This window comes from Meleagris gallopavo, chromosome 3 (assembly GCF_000146605.3).
Source record: "Meleagris gallopavo isolate NT-WF06-2002-E0010 breed Aviagen turkey brand Nicholas breeding stock chromosome 3, Turkey_5.1, whole genome shotgun sequence".
Taxonomy (NCBI): domain Eukaryota; kingdom Metazoa; phylum Chordata; class Aves; order Galliformes; family Phasianidae; genus Meleagris; species Meleagris gallopavo.
Window position 1 is genome coordinate 63,933,304 of NC_015013.2, and position 15,897 is coordinate 63,949,200.

At 33.5% G+C, this 15,897-nt stretch overlaps 1 protein-coding gene across 2 annotated transcripts in view; it reads left to right on the forward strand.

Moving 5' to 3' along the window:
* CRISPLD1 (cysteine rich secretory protein LCCL domain containing 1) overlaps positions 1-14,402 on the forward strand; it is a 33,697-nt gene extending 19,295 nt beyond the window's left edge. For both annotated transcript variants that reach the window (XM_010709046.3, XM_010709047.3), the window contains exons 2-13: positions 300-418; positions 561-693; positions 2,273-2,388; positions 2,994-3,094; positions 4,190-4,369; positions 4,459-4,519; positions 4,676-4,742; positions 5,351-5,481; positions 7,932-7,975; positions 8,066-8,138; positions 9,952-10,027; positions 14,151-14,402. In XM_010709046.3, coding sequence (XP_010707348.1) covers positions 300-418; positions 561-693; positions 2,273-2,388; positions 2,994-3,094; positions 4,190-4,369; positions 4,459-4,519; positions 4,676-4,742; positions 5,351-5,481; positions 7,932-7,975; positions 8,066-8,138; positions 9,952-10,027; positions 14,151-14,387 — 1,338 coding nt within the window. In that variant the 3' untranslated portion in view covers positions 14,388-14,402. The remainder of the gene's footprint in view (positions 1-299; positions 419-560; positions 694-2,272; positions 2,389-2,993; positions 3,095-4,189; positions 4,370-4,458; positions 4,520-4,675; positions 4,743-5,350; positions 5,482-7,931; positions 7,976-8,065; positions 8,139-9,951; positions 10,028-14,150) is intronic.
* The last annotated feature ends 1,495 nt before the right edge of the window (positions 14,403-15,897 follow it).

Sequence of the window (15,897 nt, forward strand, 5' to 3'; positions counted from 1 at the left end):
GTTGAACTAAGCCTTTCAGTTTCATATTTGTCTTTTATTCACTGCAGAGTGCCTGCACAGGCTTTCTAAAAGGGAAATCTGGGAAGGGATTAAAACTTTTTTTCTTCTTTGTGGAAACTTTTCAATTTCTTATATAATAGGCACACAATTGTACTGTCACTTTTTTTCTCAGTAGCAGAAGCTTTAAAAATGAACAGTCTTCCTAGCTTTCTTTTGGTTTGCCTTTCTGTTTTAAGGTATATGCGGTACCCATCAAGTATTTCTGAGCAGGTGTCAATTTCTTTTATTTCGAATTTCAGACATGGGATACAGAACTGGAGAGATCTGCAGAATCATGGGCTGAAACGTGTCTGTGGGAGCATGGGCCTGCAAGCCTCCTTCCGTCCATCGGACAGAATTTGGGTGCACACTGGGGAAGGTATTTAAGACATTGTTAAATACTCCATTATCGTTTTTTGAAATCTAAAAGTTGCTTATTACTTTAAGGGTATGATAGACTCTATCAGTGACAGAACTTACAGCTGTTTAGTGATCTAACAGACTACTTCTGGCTTTCATAGGTACAGACCTCCAACATTTCATGTCCAAGCATGGTATGATGAAGTGAGAGATTTCACATATCCACATCCTCATGAATGCAACCCATATTGTCCTTACAAATGCTCTGGTCCTGTTTGTACACATTATACACAGGTATGTAGGTCAGTTTGTGTTTTGTCAGCTATGGAAGGAAATGAGCAATCCTAACCTCCAGTTAGTCACTGCATGATAAGTAGAACGTAATAGTCTTACTGTGTGTATGGTGGTACTAAAGCAGGAAGGGAGCTTTTTGCTAGACTCTTTAGTTACAAACATTGGGTACTGGTGATGTTGAGTAGGGCTGTCATGCAGATCTTTAGATTTCTTCTTCATAAATATCACCTCCTTAACAGGGTTAAGGAAAAAGCTCACAATACCCGGTACTAAGTGTGGCTGCTCAGTGCACTTTGCATAATCTTGTTTCTGTGCCAGCTGGCGTGCTGGTACTCTTTTCTGGAATATGCATGCTTAAATGAAAAAAGCTTTCTTAAATGAATTCCTCAGGTCAAATAACAGTTAAGTACAGTTTATAACACATTTCTTTAACTTCAGCAAGATTTTGAAATTGCATAAGAACTAATTTATTTTCTGCTCATGAAGTCTAGGTATGTAACTTCAATTTTTTTTATTTTTATTTCTTATTTATTTATTTTTTTTCTGAGGGGAGCCAGTCATGCTTTCAGTAAATGGAAAATACATGATCTTTAGATTCTAATAAAATCTACATAATTTTTTTTGATACGTTATTAGAAAACTGCAAAATGCTCCATTTCAAAAAGTTTATTTTCTATTTGTTTACTATCACAATTTATGATTCTATCTATTTTTTGAAGAGAATTATTCCCATATTTTTGTTTACAATTTCTTTAAAAGTGACTATAATTACACTTCTCTGTCACATGCATAATTTATAATACATATATATACTTCCTTATGTTACTATTTTCTTCAAAGTATATATCTTTTTCAACTCCCGAAGTCCTGAAGGAACTACATAGTTGACTTCCCTTAAATTAATACAAGATTAACATCTGTTGTTTTTGTCTGCTTTGAACATAACCCAACTTTGTCTCTCAAATTATTTTGAGTTCTGCAATAAAAAGTGTTTCAGTAGATGTATAAAGGAGCACAGACATCATATATTGCAATAACATGAAGACATATTCATTTAAAATCTAAGACCGGGATCTTACTGATGTATGACCTTTTTTTTTTAATAGTTTTATTGTTTGTCACTTTCTCTCATGAGTGACAAGTGTCCATTCTCTCAGTCTAAGCAATCTGAATCCTTCTGCATTCCTAGTTCATGCTGAGAACTCCAACGCATAGGAACCTGAGTAGAAAACCTTGAGTTACAATAAGTCATTTTAGTTTCAAGGATCAGTTCTTCAGATAATGTGCTGAAAACATTTGCTGCAGTTTCAAATACATGCTCAGAACTTCTATTTAAAATAAACATCATGTATGTTCTATCAATGTAAAGCTTTTCTTTCTAATGAAAAAGGCCATGAGAGGCCTTTAGTCAGTTTTAGCTGGGTTGCTTCAACCCATATATAACAGAACAGAATATAGCATCTCTTGTGATTTGAGTTCTATGTGTTGAAGTTGTGTTTTCATGTTAGTTAGCTTTAATTTCCACATCTTTCTCTCTCTCTCTCTCTCTTTTTTTTTTCTTTTTTTTTTTTCTCCATAGGTTGTTTGGGCTACAAGTAGCAGAATAGGTTGTGCAATTAATTTGTGTCATAACATGAACATCTGGGGACAGATTTGGCCAAAAGCAGTCTATCTTGTATGCAATTATTCTCCTAAGTAAGTTATCTGACACCCAAAAATATCTTGAATGGGGGGAAATACTTTGTAGTAATCCAGGAAATAATCCAGAAGGAAATTGGTCTGAGTTTTCTGTTTTTTGTACTGTTACAAAGTAGAGCATTGTTCCCAATGCAGTCTTGGCTGCACAAATACTGTTGTGATTTTGTAGAGCTTTGGTTTTCTGGCCTTCAATGTTGAGTGACTTTTTTTTGTAAAATAAATATATCTCCCCATCCTGACCTTAAAGTATGTGTAACATGAAGTTGATGCTTAAGATCACATCCCACAGGTTATTCCATTTAGTGGAGTGGAGCCAGTTCTCACATAATTGAAGAATTTAGATTTACATTGCTATGCCAATATAGAACACACACACGCACACATGCACACACATATTAGAGCAGCTAATGGCATTACTTCTAATATTTTTGGTGTACTTCTAAATGACTTATAGCATGTTCAATTTATTGAAGCAATGCTATGGTCTACATTAATATTAGATTTCATCACGTATTTGTCAACATATAGAATGATGCTTATTGTTAATATATTAATTTATTATGGCATATTTTACTAACTGTTTTGTTTTGTTTTGCTTGAAGAGGTAACTGGTGGGGACATGCTCCTTATAAGCCTGGTCGTCCTTGTTCTGCATGTCCCCCTAGTTTTGGAGGAGGTTGCAGAGAAAATCTTTGTTACAGAGGTATGTAGGATTTTAGCAGTATAACTATAACTGGACAAAGAAATGTAACCTTTTGCTTTATTTTCTCATAATTTTCTTATGTTTTAAGTTAGTAGAATAGAATATATTATGCATGTAGTCAAAGACATGGTAGGGGTCTGCTTTACCATACCGAATGAGATCAAGTACTATGTATGGTAGATATGTGAGGCTGAGCATCATGAGAGAGTGGAGTGCGCTGCTGATTTAATTGTTGTATGAGAGCTTTTAGTACACAAAAATGTAGACTTTTTCTGTATGTTATTTATAGGGTTTTTGTAAATTGTAGTGAAGTCTATGCAGTGATTTGTTTAAAGGGAAACATATTAGCTCAGTGACATAGTAATATGCATTACTATAAGAGAAGATCAAAACAAGAATGAGTTAATAATTAAATTGTCAGCTAGTGTTATTATTCATTTTTTAGAATTGTCATAATCTTGTATATATTGCACTGAATTATAGTACATCATGAAACAAGTGTTTCTTTTTGTTTTGCTCTGTGTATATGTACCTCAGCTGCTTCAGTTAGAAACTTTTGAAAGCTACTATCTATTCATATGGACCATAAAAGCCCCAGATTCCAAACACCTTCCTTATGGTTCTTATTTAAGTGAAAACTTTAGGTTTAGTAATGAGTGTTTCAAAATTATTAACATTATGTGTCATATTTTCAGGTACAATTTTTTAGAAAATCATATTACTTAATTGCAAACTATTTTTGAATTTGGTAAAATTTTTCACCATCTATTTGAATTATTTCCTTTGACCTATTTGTTTTCTGATGGCATAAAGAAGATAGTTCAAAAAAGTATTAGGGTCATTTTCATGCCTCATTTGTACTGCTTTTTCTAGAAAAAATCTACCTTTTGTCAGCATACAAAGGATAATTGAAATGTATTATGAAGCTTGAGCTCTTCTTCTTATGAAACAATGGAAAGTTTTCCTTGCTTTTTTGCTTATACTCAATGACCATTTTATGAAAACAGAATTGTGTTACGAAAACATGTTAAGAGTTTTACATTCCATAAATACATTTTGTGTGAGAAATCTTTTCTCACTTGCTTTCTGAAATAGAAGATTCAGAGAGACCTTATTCTCCTCATGAGCCAGAAGAGGAAACCAATGAGATTGAACGGCAACGATCCAAAGCCCAAGATGCAACAGCACAAAGCCGACCAAGAACTCATTCACCTTCAGGCTCCACAGGCAGTGAGGACACTGAGAAAAATGAAGTAATAAGCACACAGCAAATGTGTAAGGAATTCAACTGTTTTTCAAGTAGTCAACAAATTTGGAATTATATACTATCTAATTTCAATGAAATTGCTCTTTTCTTGTTTTAGCTCAGATTGTTTCATGTGAAGTAAGGTTAAGAGATCAGTGCAAAGGAACAACTTGCAATAGGTATGGTCAATTTTACAATTACATTACATTACATTACAGTTGTGTTACATATTGTTATTATTCTGAAAGGCTATTATTCTAAATGTATGCAAACTGGAATGCTTTCCCTTTATATGATCTCAGATTCTAAAACCAAGTTATATTTTATTTTCTTAGGTATGAATGTCCTGCCGGCTGTTTGGATAGCAAAGCCAAAGTTATTGGAAGTGTACATTATGAAATGGTAAATATTTTAAAATAAGATTTTGTACAAATAGAATGTTTAATGAAATGTATTTTTTTCTGGAATGCTAGTTAAAATTGCATTAAGAATGGATTTTGAAGAAAACAGTTTTCAGCCTAAATAAAAGCCTATATCAAATATTTAAAATAGTACCAAACTGGGTTTGCACCTTTGCGTTTACTATCCATGTGTACTTCCTCCTCTTGCACACAAACAGAATGAAAATTTGCATGCCCAAATGTTGGGGTGCAAATTTGTGAACATGCAAATTCAGGACAAGTATGACTGTGGGCACAAATTGCTTTGATAAGACAGATCTACATATGTAAACTTAATATCTTGCTGCAAAATTTATCATGTATAACTGAAAAATAGTATAGGAAAAAAAGAGCAAAGGTGAATGAATATATTATAAATGAGTATATTTTATCTCTGAATAAGGCAAAGTGATTTTTTTCTTCATTTGAAATAATACTTACATAGACCACTTCAAACTTGACAGACTATCTACCAAGTTTTTAATGACATAATTAAAAGCTGAATTAAATTGCAGTAGAAAGTAGTGTTTTTCTCTGACTTGGAATTCCTCCTCACACTTTATTTTTCAGCAATCCAGTATTTGTAAAGCTGCAATACATTATGGGATCCTAGACAACGAAGGTGGTTGGGTTGATGTCACAAGGCAAGGAAGAAAAAATTACTTCATCAAATCTTACAGAAATGGCATTCAATCAATTGGGTAAGCTTCCTTAAAATTAAAACATGTAGAAGAGTTTTCATTTGTTTCTGCTGTTATTGCTGTTATTTCATACAAGATGTGTAACAAGAGTAGTATTTTGCATACTTCTTTTATCATAAAAAAATGAAAATACTATAGAAGTTTATGTGGATATACAGGTATTGTATCCATTTTGAAACTTTAGCCAGTATTTAATGGTGTATAGAAAAGTGACAGAACGATTAATTCATTTGTAACTGTATAGAATTGCTGTAGGAAAAGTAGTACATATTGACACTAACATAGATTGCCTTAAAAGTTTTGGACAAACCTGTTAATTTATTTAGTATTGGTCCACTTACACAGAAGTGTATGACAGCTAACAAGGCAAAAATTGTCCAAGCTCGTATTTGGAAGTGATCCTCTTGTACTGCACATAGAAACAATACGAACCAAGCAAAAATGCATCTCTTCTTATATTTCTAATAGTTTCATTACAGTTCAGTGACATTTTGCACAAATACTTTGCTCAATATCTGCATTGGCCAGTGATGGGATAATACTGTGTGCCGTGGAAACTTCATTTGGACATGAACTACACTGTTCAGGTGCCTGTCCTGAGACTGATCTGTAACAATAAATCCAGATACTCCCTGTTATGCTAAAAGTAAAATGAGAAAAGTAGCATATAAAACTGGAGTATATCATGCACAATTTTCTATTGGTAAAACAGCATTAATATTAATATGTTGGAATATAAGATACTAATAGTATCTGGAATCTCCACTACATCTTAATGTATTCTGGAGAACTGTATAATACTATGTGTAGTTAGTATATATGTAATAATACTGTACATGTAAGAATGTATGAGTAATATCAAATTGAAAGAACACAGCATTTTGCTGAATTATGTATTTGGTTTGTGTGTGAACCTAGTGTAACCATTAGAAGCTGTGCTGTGTCTATGTGCTGTGCTAACCAATTGCACATGCTGTAAAATCTGATGTAATTTTTCTCTTAAACAGATTTACATAACCCAGAATACAGAGAAACACTGGCCAGTTAGACTAAGTTCAGTAGCTAGAATTTGGGCTACCTAGGTAGCACTTCAGACATTGACATTTATCTGTTTCTTTGGTCATCAAATGATTTGAATTGCAGTTTAAATTATACCTCCTTAAAAGGAACATACAGATAATTATTTCTTCATTAAATGTTTTGAGACAAAGAGATAAACAGATCATAAGATCACAGAGTGGACACATGTAAGTTGTATCACATCTGAACATTAAAGGCTACTGTAGCTTCCACTCTACAAGTATATTTCATGAAATTTCTGCTGCTGTATGTGTGTACAGATGACATAATTCTTCATTAATGTCCTGCACTGTTTGTGACTTCACACTATAGAGTGAATCTATAAAATATTGATATCCAGCATTAGCATAGTAAGTCACTTCCTAAATTGTAGCCGTTGGGATAAACAAAGATTTACCAAAGTTTCACATCTAGTAAATGTCCCTCCTGCAAGGTTATGATGCAAATTCTGTATTAGTTGATTTCTCAGTTTTGTAAGATACCTGTTTACAGTAAAATGACAGTACTACCTGACCAGGATTTCTCTAGTGTTGATGGATGAAACCTTCAAACAAGAAGACTAGGGAGACCTTGCAGCTATCTCACCAATGTCTCTAAGTGGATTCTTGCATAAGCTACACATAAATTTGATGATTGTTATGAAGACGATTTCACTCATAGTGTATAATCCAAAACTTAGAAAAAGAAATTTCAGTTTAGCATACAGCAAACTTCCCAGTTTTCTTCATTGATTTATATTCAGGATTGCTAATACAGTTGTTTTTATCCATCTATTCTATTATCAGGGTATAGGCTAACATTTTAAACCATATGTCTACTAGTCAATCAACAGTAGAATACAGTCATCTGTTCCTGTATCAGTGTTTGGCAATGGTAGGGCAACCCAACTATGAGGTAACAGTGAAAACAAATTGAAAGGCAGTAAAGGAACAAATATGGAACTGGTAGACTATGCAATGTCATGAACCAATCCAAGCAAACAAGTGAATGATCCTTTATCGTAAATGAATGTTTCTGAAAAATTCTCAACTATAGTTTTTGTTTACTACATTTTGAGGGACATATATTTTGAGTTTGCATAATTTGCTGTTAGCACACATGATCTCTTAGCAAACTAAGTTCCTGAAAGAGTTTAACATGCATTCCTGGTTTCTAATTAGATTTACTGAGAGTACAAACTAAATGTGCTACTCTAACAAATAGATTCACATTTGGGTAGGGTGGGTTTAATGAGTAACAATTGACTGAGAACACTGTCTTAAGTTTATTTTTAGATTTATGTATGAAAGTTCTCCTAACTAAAAAGACATAGAAGACTGGAAACATTAAGAAATGCTATTTACTGACTATTTCTGTTATATCTTCTTCAGAAAATACCAATCCGCTAATTCCTTCACAGTCTCTAAAGTAACAGGTTAGCATTTATTTTTTATGAACTCATTTATTTTAAACTACAATTTTCTAAATAGCACAAACTTATTGGTTTCTATTTTACTTTTTCCAGTTCAAGCTATCACCTGTGAAACAACAGTGGAACAATTGTGCCCATTTCAAAAACCAGCTTCACACTGTCCAAGGTAAAATTCTTTGAATCTTTTATTAATACAAAATGCTACATATTTTATATCAGATACCGATTATCTGATATTAGTTATATAGTTGACATTAACAAAGGTGACAGCAGTAGCTGTAAATGTGAAGGCAGAAATATTTTCCCGATATTTTCATCTTAGGTCTAAATAAATGGTTAGGTAGGTGAAGATGATCCGTTGGCTGTTTTCATAAGAAGAATTTCACTTTCTTTTGCCTGTTCAGATCTTTCTTTCATCTCCTTGTCAAATCTTAGTAAATCAGACTAAAGACTGAAAAGGAAAATCTATTTTTCTTTTTCACTGTTCATTATTAAATCTATGCATCTTGAGCAAAACATAGTTTATTTCAATGTAATTGCTTGTAAGATAGATAAATTAAAAGGAACTGATGCAGATACTTATCACAGAAGTAATCAATTTTTTTGGAGTTCTGGAGGATTCAGTGAGCAAATATATTTGTAAAAAGATTGAAGAATATGTTTTTAAGGTAAGGTGTGGTCTGCAGGTCAGTTAACACCTTTCAGTCAAATATATGCTCCTTTTCTTTGAAGCCTATGTTTTAGCTCTTCAGTAGAAGCCAGTGCCTCAATATTTAGGGGAAGGAAATCAGTAACAGTTCTTAAGACCATAGATGAGTCAAAGGTAAATACACTGTAGCATGATTTACCGCAAGCTAAGCTAGAGATATCCACAGGAGTACTTTCATAGCAGTCCTACCGCCAGAACAGGAAGCAAGTACAAAGCCAGAACTGCTAGGAAAACATCCCTTCATGTAGCACTTGGGTCCGAGGACTTGTTTGGTGTTTGGCTATGACTTCTGGCTTTTTAGTTGAAGGATGTGGAGAAGTAAGCGAAGGAGTGGAATGCAGGAATGGACACTTATACTTCTACCTTTATTATTTTTTTCATAATCAAAAACTGAAACTACCTTAATTAAGAAGAAAAATAGTGTGTAGCTTAAAAACAAACAAACAACAAACAACAACAACAACAAAAACACACACACACAAAGAACTAATTAATTCTGAAGTATCAACTTAGAGAGCTTCTCAACAGTGGTGATACACTTAGGAATCTGTATACATACTTAATTCTAAAAGTGTGATTGTCTATGGCATTGATTGTGCAACCTTGTTTTTCCCTCATGCTCTGCCCATAAGTCAGGAAGTCTTCAAAGGACTCTTTGACATCTTACTTCCTTTAGACAAAAATCTCTCTCACAGCTGCATCAGCTTATTTTGGTGACCTGTCTGATAATACTGCCCAAAGGCTGTGGCATATGAAATATCAACAAGGGCATGGATAGCAACAGATCTAGGAATCTCATTACCTTCCAGAATTTTCTATTTTATCCTAGGATTTTAAACGCTGACCCTCATTATGAGTTGCTAATTTTCCGTGGCATTAGCACTATAGCAGACCTTCATTGAAATATTCATCTCCTGAGAAGATACTCAGCTGTACAGTTCAGATATCTGTAGAAGCAGATAATAATACGCTGGCTTTATTACTGTACTCAGATATGTAAAACGAAAATATCATAAACTTATCCAAAGAGAAGAAGACCACAGCTTTGAAGTATGTTTTCAAGCACTTTATTATGAATCACAAGTTACTTTAGGAATCCTTTTCAGTCAGTAGTATCAAAAGCTCAAAACTGTTAGCCTTCTAGTATCTGTATGGACCTTTCTGTATGCACCATCAGACTGATTAATACTCACTAATGTTGATATAGAATATGTTATAGTAGTACTCTTTTATCATTCTTCCTAATTGTGCTTTATTTTCAATATTTCAGAGTGTATTGTCCTCACAACTGTATGCAGGCAAATCCACACTATGCTCGAGTCATTGGAACACGAATTTATTGTGATGTAAGTTCTGTGATCTACGTTGCATTAACTAATGAAATGGAAAGTTCTGTGAAAAGCTATAATGTAAAAATAATGCTAATAGAGAAATATTTAGTTTTCTTCCACATGCTAATTTTTTACACTTAATATAATAAAAAGACGTACCTAACAGTCTTTTCAGAAGTTCTTTGTCTTTAAATACTCAGACAATTCAATGGAAATTTTGTTAAAAACTCAGTGTAGACTTCAGTCATGGGACTTCTGGACTCATGTTCTCAATTTTTGATCTAAATTCCCATTGGTTTGTTCATTATTGACAATGTATACCCATTTAAATCCTTGCCCTTTAGATCCTAAGGCAACCATATTTTTTGTCTGACTAACCAAAATTACTCTGAAAATAAATGTCCACAGTATTATTGTTTTGGATAGTTCTTATCTTTGTAGATAGCTAAATGTTTGTAGAAGGATTTTGATATATTTGTATAAAGTTTCTCATATTGTATTATTTTAAGAGACTAACGTTGCATTTTCTGTCCTTCTGTTTCCTAATCAACTTTTTTTGTTGCCATGTCTTCTGTACATCATGTTTAGTTCCCAAGTGGATAGCCAGAACTAAATAAATATTCTTTTCCATGTACATCCTTTGTCATCTCTCTGTGAAGAAGCCAGGAAGTAGTGGCAGATTTTGCTGTATGTTGTAACTATTTTTTAGCTGTCATCACGAGTAGTATGGCAACCAGCTAGGTTACTTGTGTAACTTGAGTCCCTATCCTAAAAACACTTTTGTACTTGCTGACAAAAGTGCTACCTGTTTGAAAAGCCATTCCTGTTTAGTAAATAACATTGATTTATGCATGTGCAACTTGGTCCTTAATGTGCTTAAGAGATTAAGATTAAGATTCATTGATGGTTCATTTTGTGGAAGACAATTTTCAGTCCAAAGGTTACAGCCAAATTTTCCCAGTGAGATAGATGAGGCTTTGTTGTGAGAGAAAGAAGACCTGTTTCTGTTTAACTTATACAAGAGGACATCTTACAGTGTATGTTTATTTTGGCTGGAAAAATCCTAGATGGCTTTTGTTAGAATTATGGAATTATGCTTTAAAGATATTAGACATACTTTCTCATTATTCATCTCCACTGGATAGAAATGTGTACAGCCATACTGCTTTTAGGAAAAAATGGACAGAAAAACAGGTAAGAAGCCAGTGATGGGAGTCTTTTTACCAACTTCAGGTGTTGCTATAGTAGATATAATCACTGAAGCTGCTCCTCTAGGTTATTTTTACAGCAGTTTGCATTAGTAGTGGTAAGGTAGATGGACAACTAATGTGGAAAATGCATTTGACTATTTCTGAGTGTCTATCTCTGTGTGAGGTGAATAGCCGAGCAGAGATGTCCATTCCTCTTCATTTCCTAGAAAAGGTTCCTAAAGCATCAAGCTCAGATGTAGGCAGATGCATCCTATCTATATTTGTGCAGATTTTTCTATTGATAGTATTGTCATTATATGATTTTCTGCAGGTTTTTTTGTTGTTGCTATCATTTTAAAGTATTAAAGTATTTTAAAGCTAAGATGCTTTTAATTGAAATTTTCACTATCTAATATGATTGTGTATTTTGTACACTATAACGTATGACTGAACTAGTTTCATATTAAATATTTATAGAAAATGTCTAACAATTGTGTCCTCTTTTTCAGATTTTCTTGTATGCACAGATTTGTCCATAGATATAGGGAATTCATTTATGCACGTATCATAGCAAATGTATTTCTAATTGCAGTCAAAGATCTTCTTGGTTAATTCCAGAAAATCAATATTTTTTTATGATATTCCTGCAAATTCTTTTTTTTCCCCCCATTTGTGGATGTATGTATGTATTCATATATGCATGTGACTATTTATTTGCACTACTGCTTAGGCCACTTGCATTCAGTAGATATAGAAGAATTTGCTTGCATAAATATTCATTAGAGACAAGTAATTAACAGATACCACTTCAAAAATATACCTTTAGAGAACGATTTTGGTAGTATCCACTGGAAACTATTTAACCACTTCCTTTTCTATCTGCAGTTTGATCATATATTCATTCTTAAATTCCCAGTGTTTTACAAGTACTCCTTTTTCCCTTGTTCCGGAAAGGGATTTTTCTCTGATTTGTCAGTAGCACCACACAGAACTTTTATCCTTCTATTTTCCCACCTTTTACAGCCTTGACATTGCAATGACTATCCCTAACATAACTAAAGGAAAACCATCCATTATTTCATCCTCTGTTCTTCCAGTCTGCTGAATATTGTCACTTTGTCTGGGACAGATGAATTACAACTGCAGTTGATATAGTCAATGCCTATAAACTTATTTGTGGACTGAGTTTTCACCTCATACTAATCTCTTTGTATTCTATACCCTCTACTTTTCATACCTTCCATTTGTTTCTCTTATCTTGAGGTAGATATCCCCCTGTATATCAGATATCACACAGTAGCAATCTGATAGATAGCTACTGCCATAATATGAGTACATAAAGGATGCTGTAACCCTAAAACTAAAGTGACTACTACTGTTCAGGATATAATGAAAGTCTGGTGGATTTGGGAAAGGAAAAAGTATGGAGGAATGCATAAACGGCATCACTTCTGACATGTTCAAAAACGCAGCCAGCACTATGGAAGGAAAAACTTTAAAGCATCTTTGCTAAAGCTTCTTTACATGAACAGTTTCAAATCGTTACTTTCAAAAATACTGTAACATCAAAAGACAAACTGGTTAACATTGAAGCTGGCAGCATTTGTGTTTGGAATAAGAGTAGGAAAATCATTTGTATCTTAAGTTCCTGATTTTATATAGTATTGAGATTACAAAATGATTACAGGAACAGATATAAATTATTCCAGTTACAACTGAAAGAAATGCAGCTCTTGCTTGAACAGTGGTCCGTGTGACCAGCTATTGACTTATATTGGCTTCAAATTTAAGATTGATTGAGGAGAGACCTTTTGCAGTGAATTTTTTTTTGTTTTTCCACAAAATAGCGTGGTTTTAAATGGAGATTCGTTCTAACTGGAACTATGCTTTGCAGCACTTTGTATTGAAGAAGATTGGGGCCTTCATTCTGCACTATATAGAAAGCTTCATATTTATGGCTATTGATTTAAAATATCTTGAAAGTGATAATATCGTTGAAGGCGTAACCTGCAAGTTCAAATCAATTATTTAAGTTAGCATTTTCAAGATTGTCACTGAACTCTCCTGTAAATATTATTTGTGCTACATAGATTCTGGATAGAAAATTAGTAGGTTTCACACAGAAGAAGGTGCTGTTAAGTTCACAGAGAGTTTTGCCTGCATAAAGTTTGTGATAGAAAAATTCTTCTTCTGAAGCAATTGAAGAGACTTCACGTCCCAACTGTATTTCCTCACTCAGAATTAAGGATCTAAAATCATTAGTCTGGCATTAATCAACTATCTTATTTAAGGAATTATTTTAGATCTCTTTGAATTGATGCTCACATTGTAAGTTTAATCTAATTAGCTTTTAATATTAGCCCATGCCTGAACAGAAAAATTGTAATATTCCCTTGAATATGGACCATTTCACCTCTGTTTGAGGTTATTCAGATGGAGATGGAATTGCTGTCCTCTATCCCTCTTACTTTTGGGGTAGGACATCTCTTCCTAGAAACATACAACTGCAGTATGCCTTTGCTACTGTGCTGTTCCACTGTTTGGCTATGACTGGAGATTTAACAGAATTTCCTGATTTATAATAATTCATGGACATAGGTTTGGTTTTCACTACCTCTCTGCTACTGAAATGAAGGCAGATGGAACCTTTCATTGTGAAAAGCCCAAGAATTTAAACATGTTTCTTTCTTGAAATGAAATAGGCCGAAATAAATGATTTTTGGATCATGCTGTGAAACCTTGCTGAAGAGACAGTGGCTGTATTACTTCTATAAATTGGCTTAATCTGTATGTAACTGATTTAAGGACACTAAAGATTAATAAAATCAGTCATGCAGTGAGTGTAATTATTTCACGTTTCCTAAAACTTGGTTTACACATTTTTATTTTTTTCTAAAAACTTTTGAAATAGAAAAATGAATACTAAGCTTCTCCTTATTCTTTCTTAGATATCCAGTATCTGCCGGGCAGCTGTACATGCTGGCGTAGTCCGCAACGAGGGTGGCTATGTTGATGTTATGCCAGTAGACAAAAGAAAACTGTACATTGCTTCCTTCCAAAATGGCATATTTTCAGAAAGGTACAGAGCTCATTTTCTAATATTACTGTTTACTCTTCACCTTGATAAGATAATAAAGTCTTGCGTTATATCTGTTTGCACCTGTGGCACAGCTAGTAACCATTAGGCCAACATGGGTGATTTACAGAGCTTGTGTAAGAGCTGCAGTGACTTTGTAGAAGCTGTGGTACCAGAGCTGCCTGCCTCCTCTAAGCTCTTAAATCATTATTCTAAAAAGCTGCTTATGAAAAAAAATAATAAATAACCCTCTTGTTTATTTTTCTGTTTATGTTGCAATAGAATAATAAAAAACACCTCTGGTTTATTTGTGATTTTTTAAAATTAATATCAGCAATCTATTCTTTCTGAGAGAATCTGTGATAGGCTGGTACTGGTAGCTAGTTGCAGGTTCATTCGTTCACTCTGAAATGGACTTTACAGGTTTATATAGTACCAAACCAATAAGCCTGGACCACGATTGATGCACAGAAATCTTTAAAAGTTTTTTAGTTTCTATTTTTTAACGGTTTTACTGTTTTTATCAGTTTTTCTGAAAGACACAGATGTGCTGTGGAAGTTCATTTAATTATACTCAGTATAGTAGTGAGTTCTGTGATGATAACTCATGGCTGTACATTGCAAATCAAATTTAATTCCTGAAGGAGCTCTCCAGGTTCTACAGGAAGAAAAAGATATAACCTTAAGAAAAACTTCCTAATTCCTGTAAAACTATGAATGATTTTTACCCTCTGTAAAATCTCAGAAGTTTTTTAAAAACTTGGAAGTTTTTTCTTATTTTTTTTATTACAGTTGTCAGGCCGTCTTGCCCCTTTCTTTCATAAACCTCTGAGCAAACCTAGAAACTTGTAAAATACATATTTCATTTCCTTGGTGAATAATTTCAGTTGCATATTCTTTGGCTTTTTCCTGATTATCCTCCAGTTCCCTCAGAAAGAATACTTCCTTATTGTTTTCTTTTGTTCTCCTTCTAAATTCCCTCACTGCGTAGAAAAGTAGTTAAGTGTTGCAAACTCAGTCATTATTTGTACTTTGCCATCTTGGTCAGTGTTTTGGAGACCATTCTCATGAAATTTTTATTTTGTGAAACCGAAGAACTGTACTGAAGACTGCAATGCCAGTGGAGACAACATATTTAATTACTCCCTTTTTTATGTTTGCTCCATATCCCCTTCTTTCTCAGATGTGCCTCAAATAAGTTTTTCAAAAGGAAAAAGCATTAGATCATTAAACATGACAAGTTCTTTCAGTTCTCATTACAAAAATATTTATTCTAACAAAATTTCATTGTTTTTGTTTTTGTTTCTTTTGAAGCCACATATTAATCTGTTCTGAAGGTGCTTTAAATATATTTCCTTTGTTTTTGTAAAATCTAAATTCTGTTTAGCAATCATCCTTTAGAGTATAAACAATGAACGAGCAAGTGATCTCTTGGATTGGCAAGTTATATCTGAATGTAGTTCTTTAATAGTCAACATAAGATATATGCTTTTGCAAGTTCCCATAAACTGTTCTTTAGCATTTTGCTACCAGAATCTCTGGTTTCCTTTACAAAGGAAAATCTAGGATTACTTGAAATTCATATGTTATGAATTGTTCCTAATAAATTTACTGGAAGA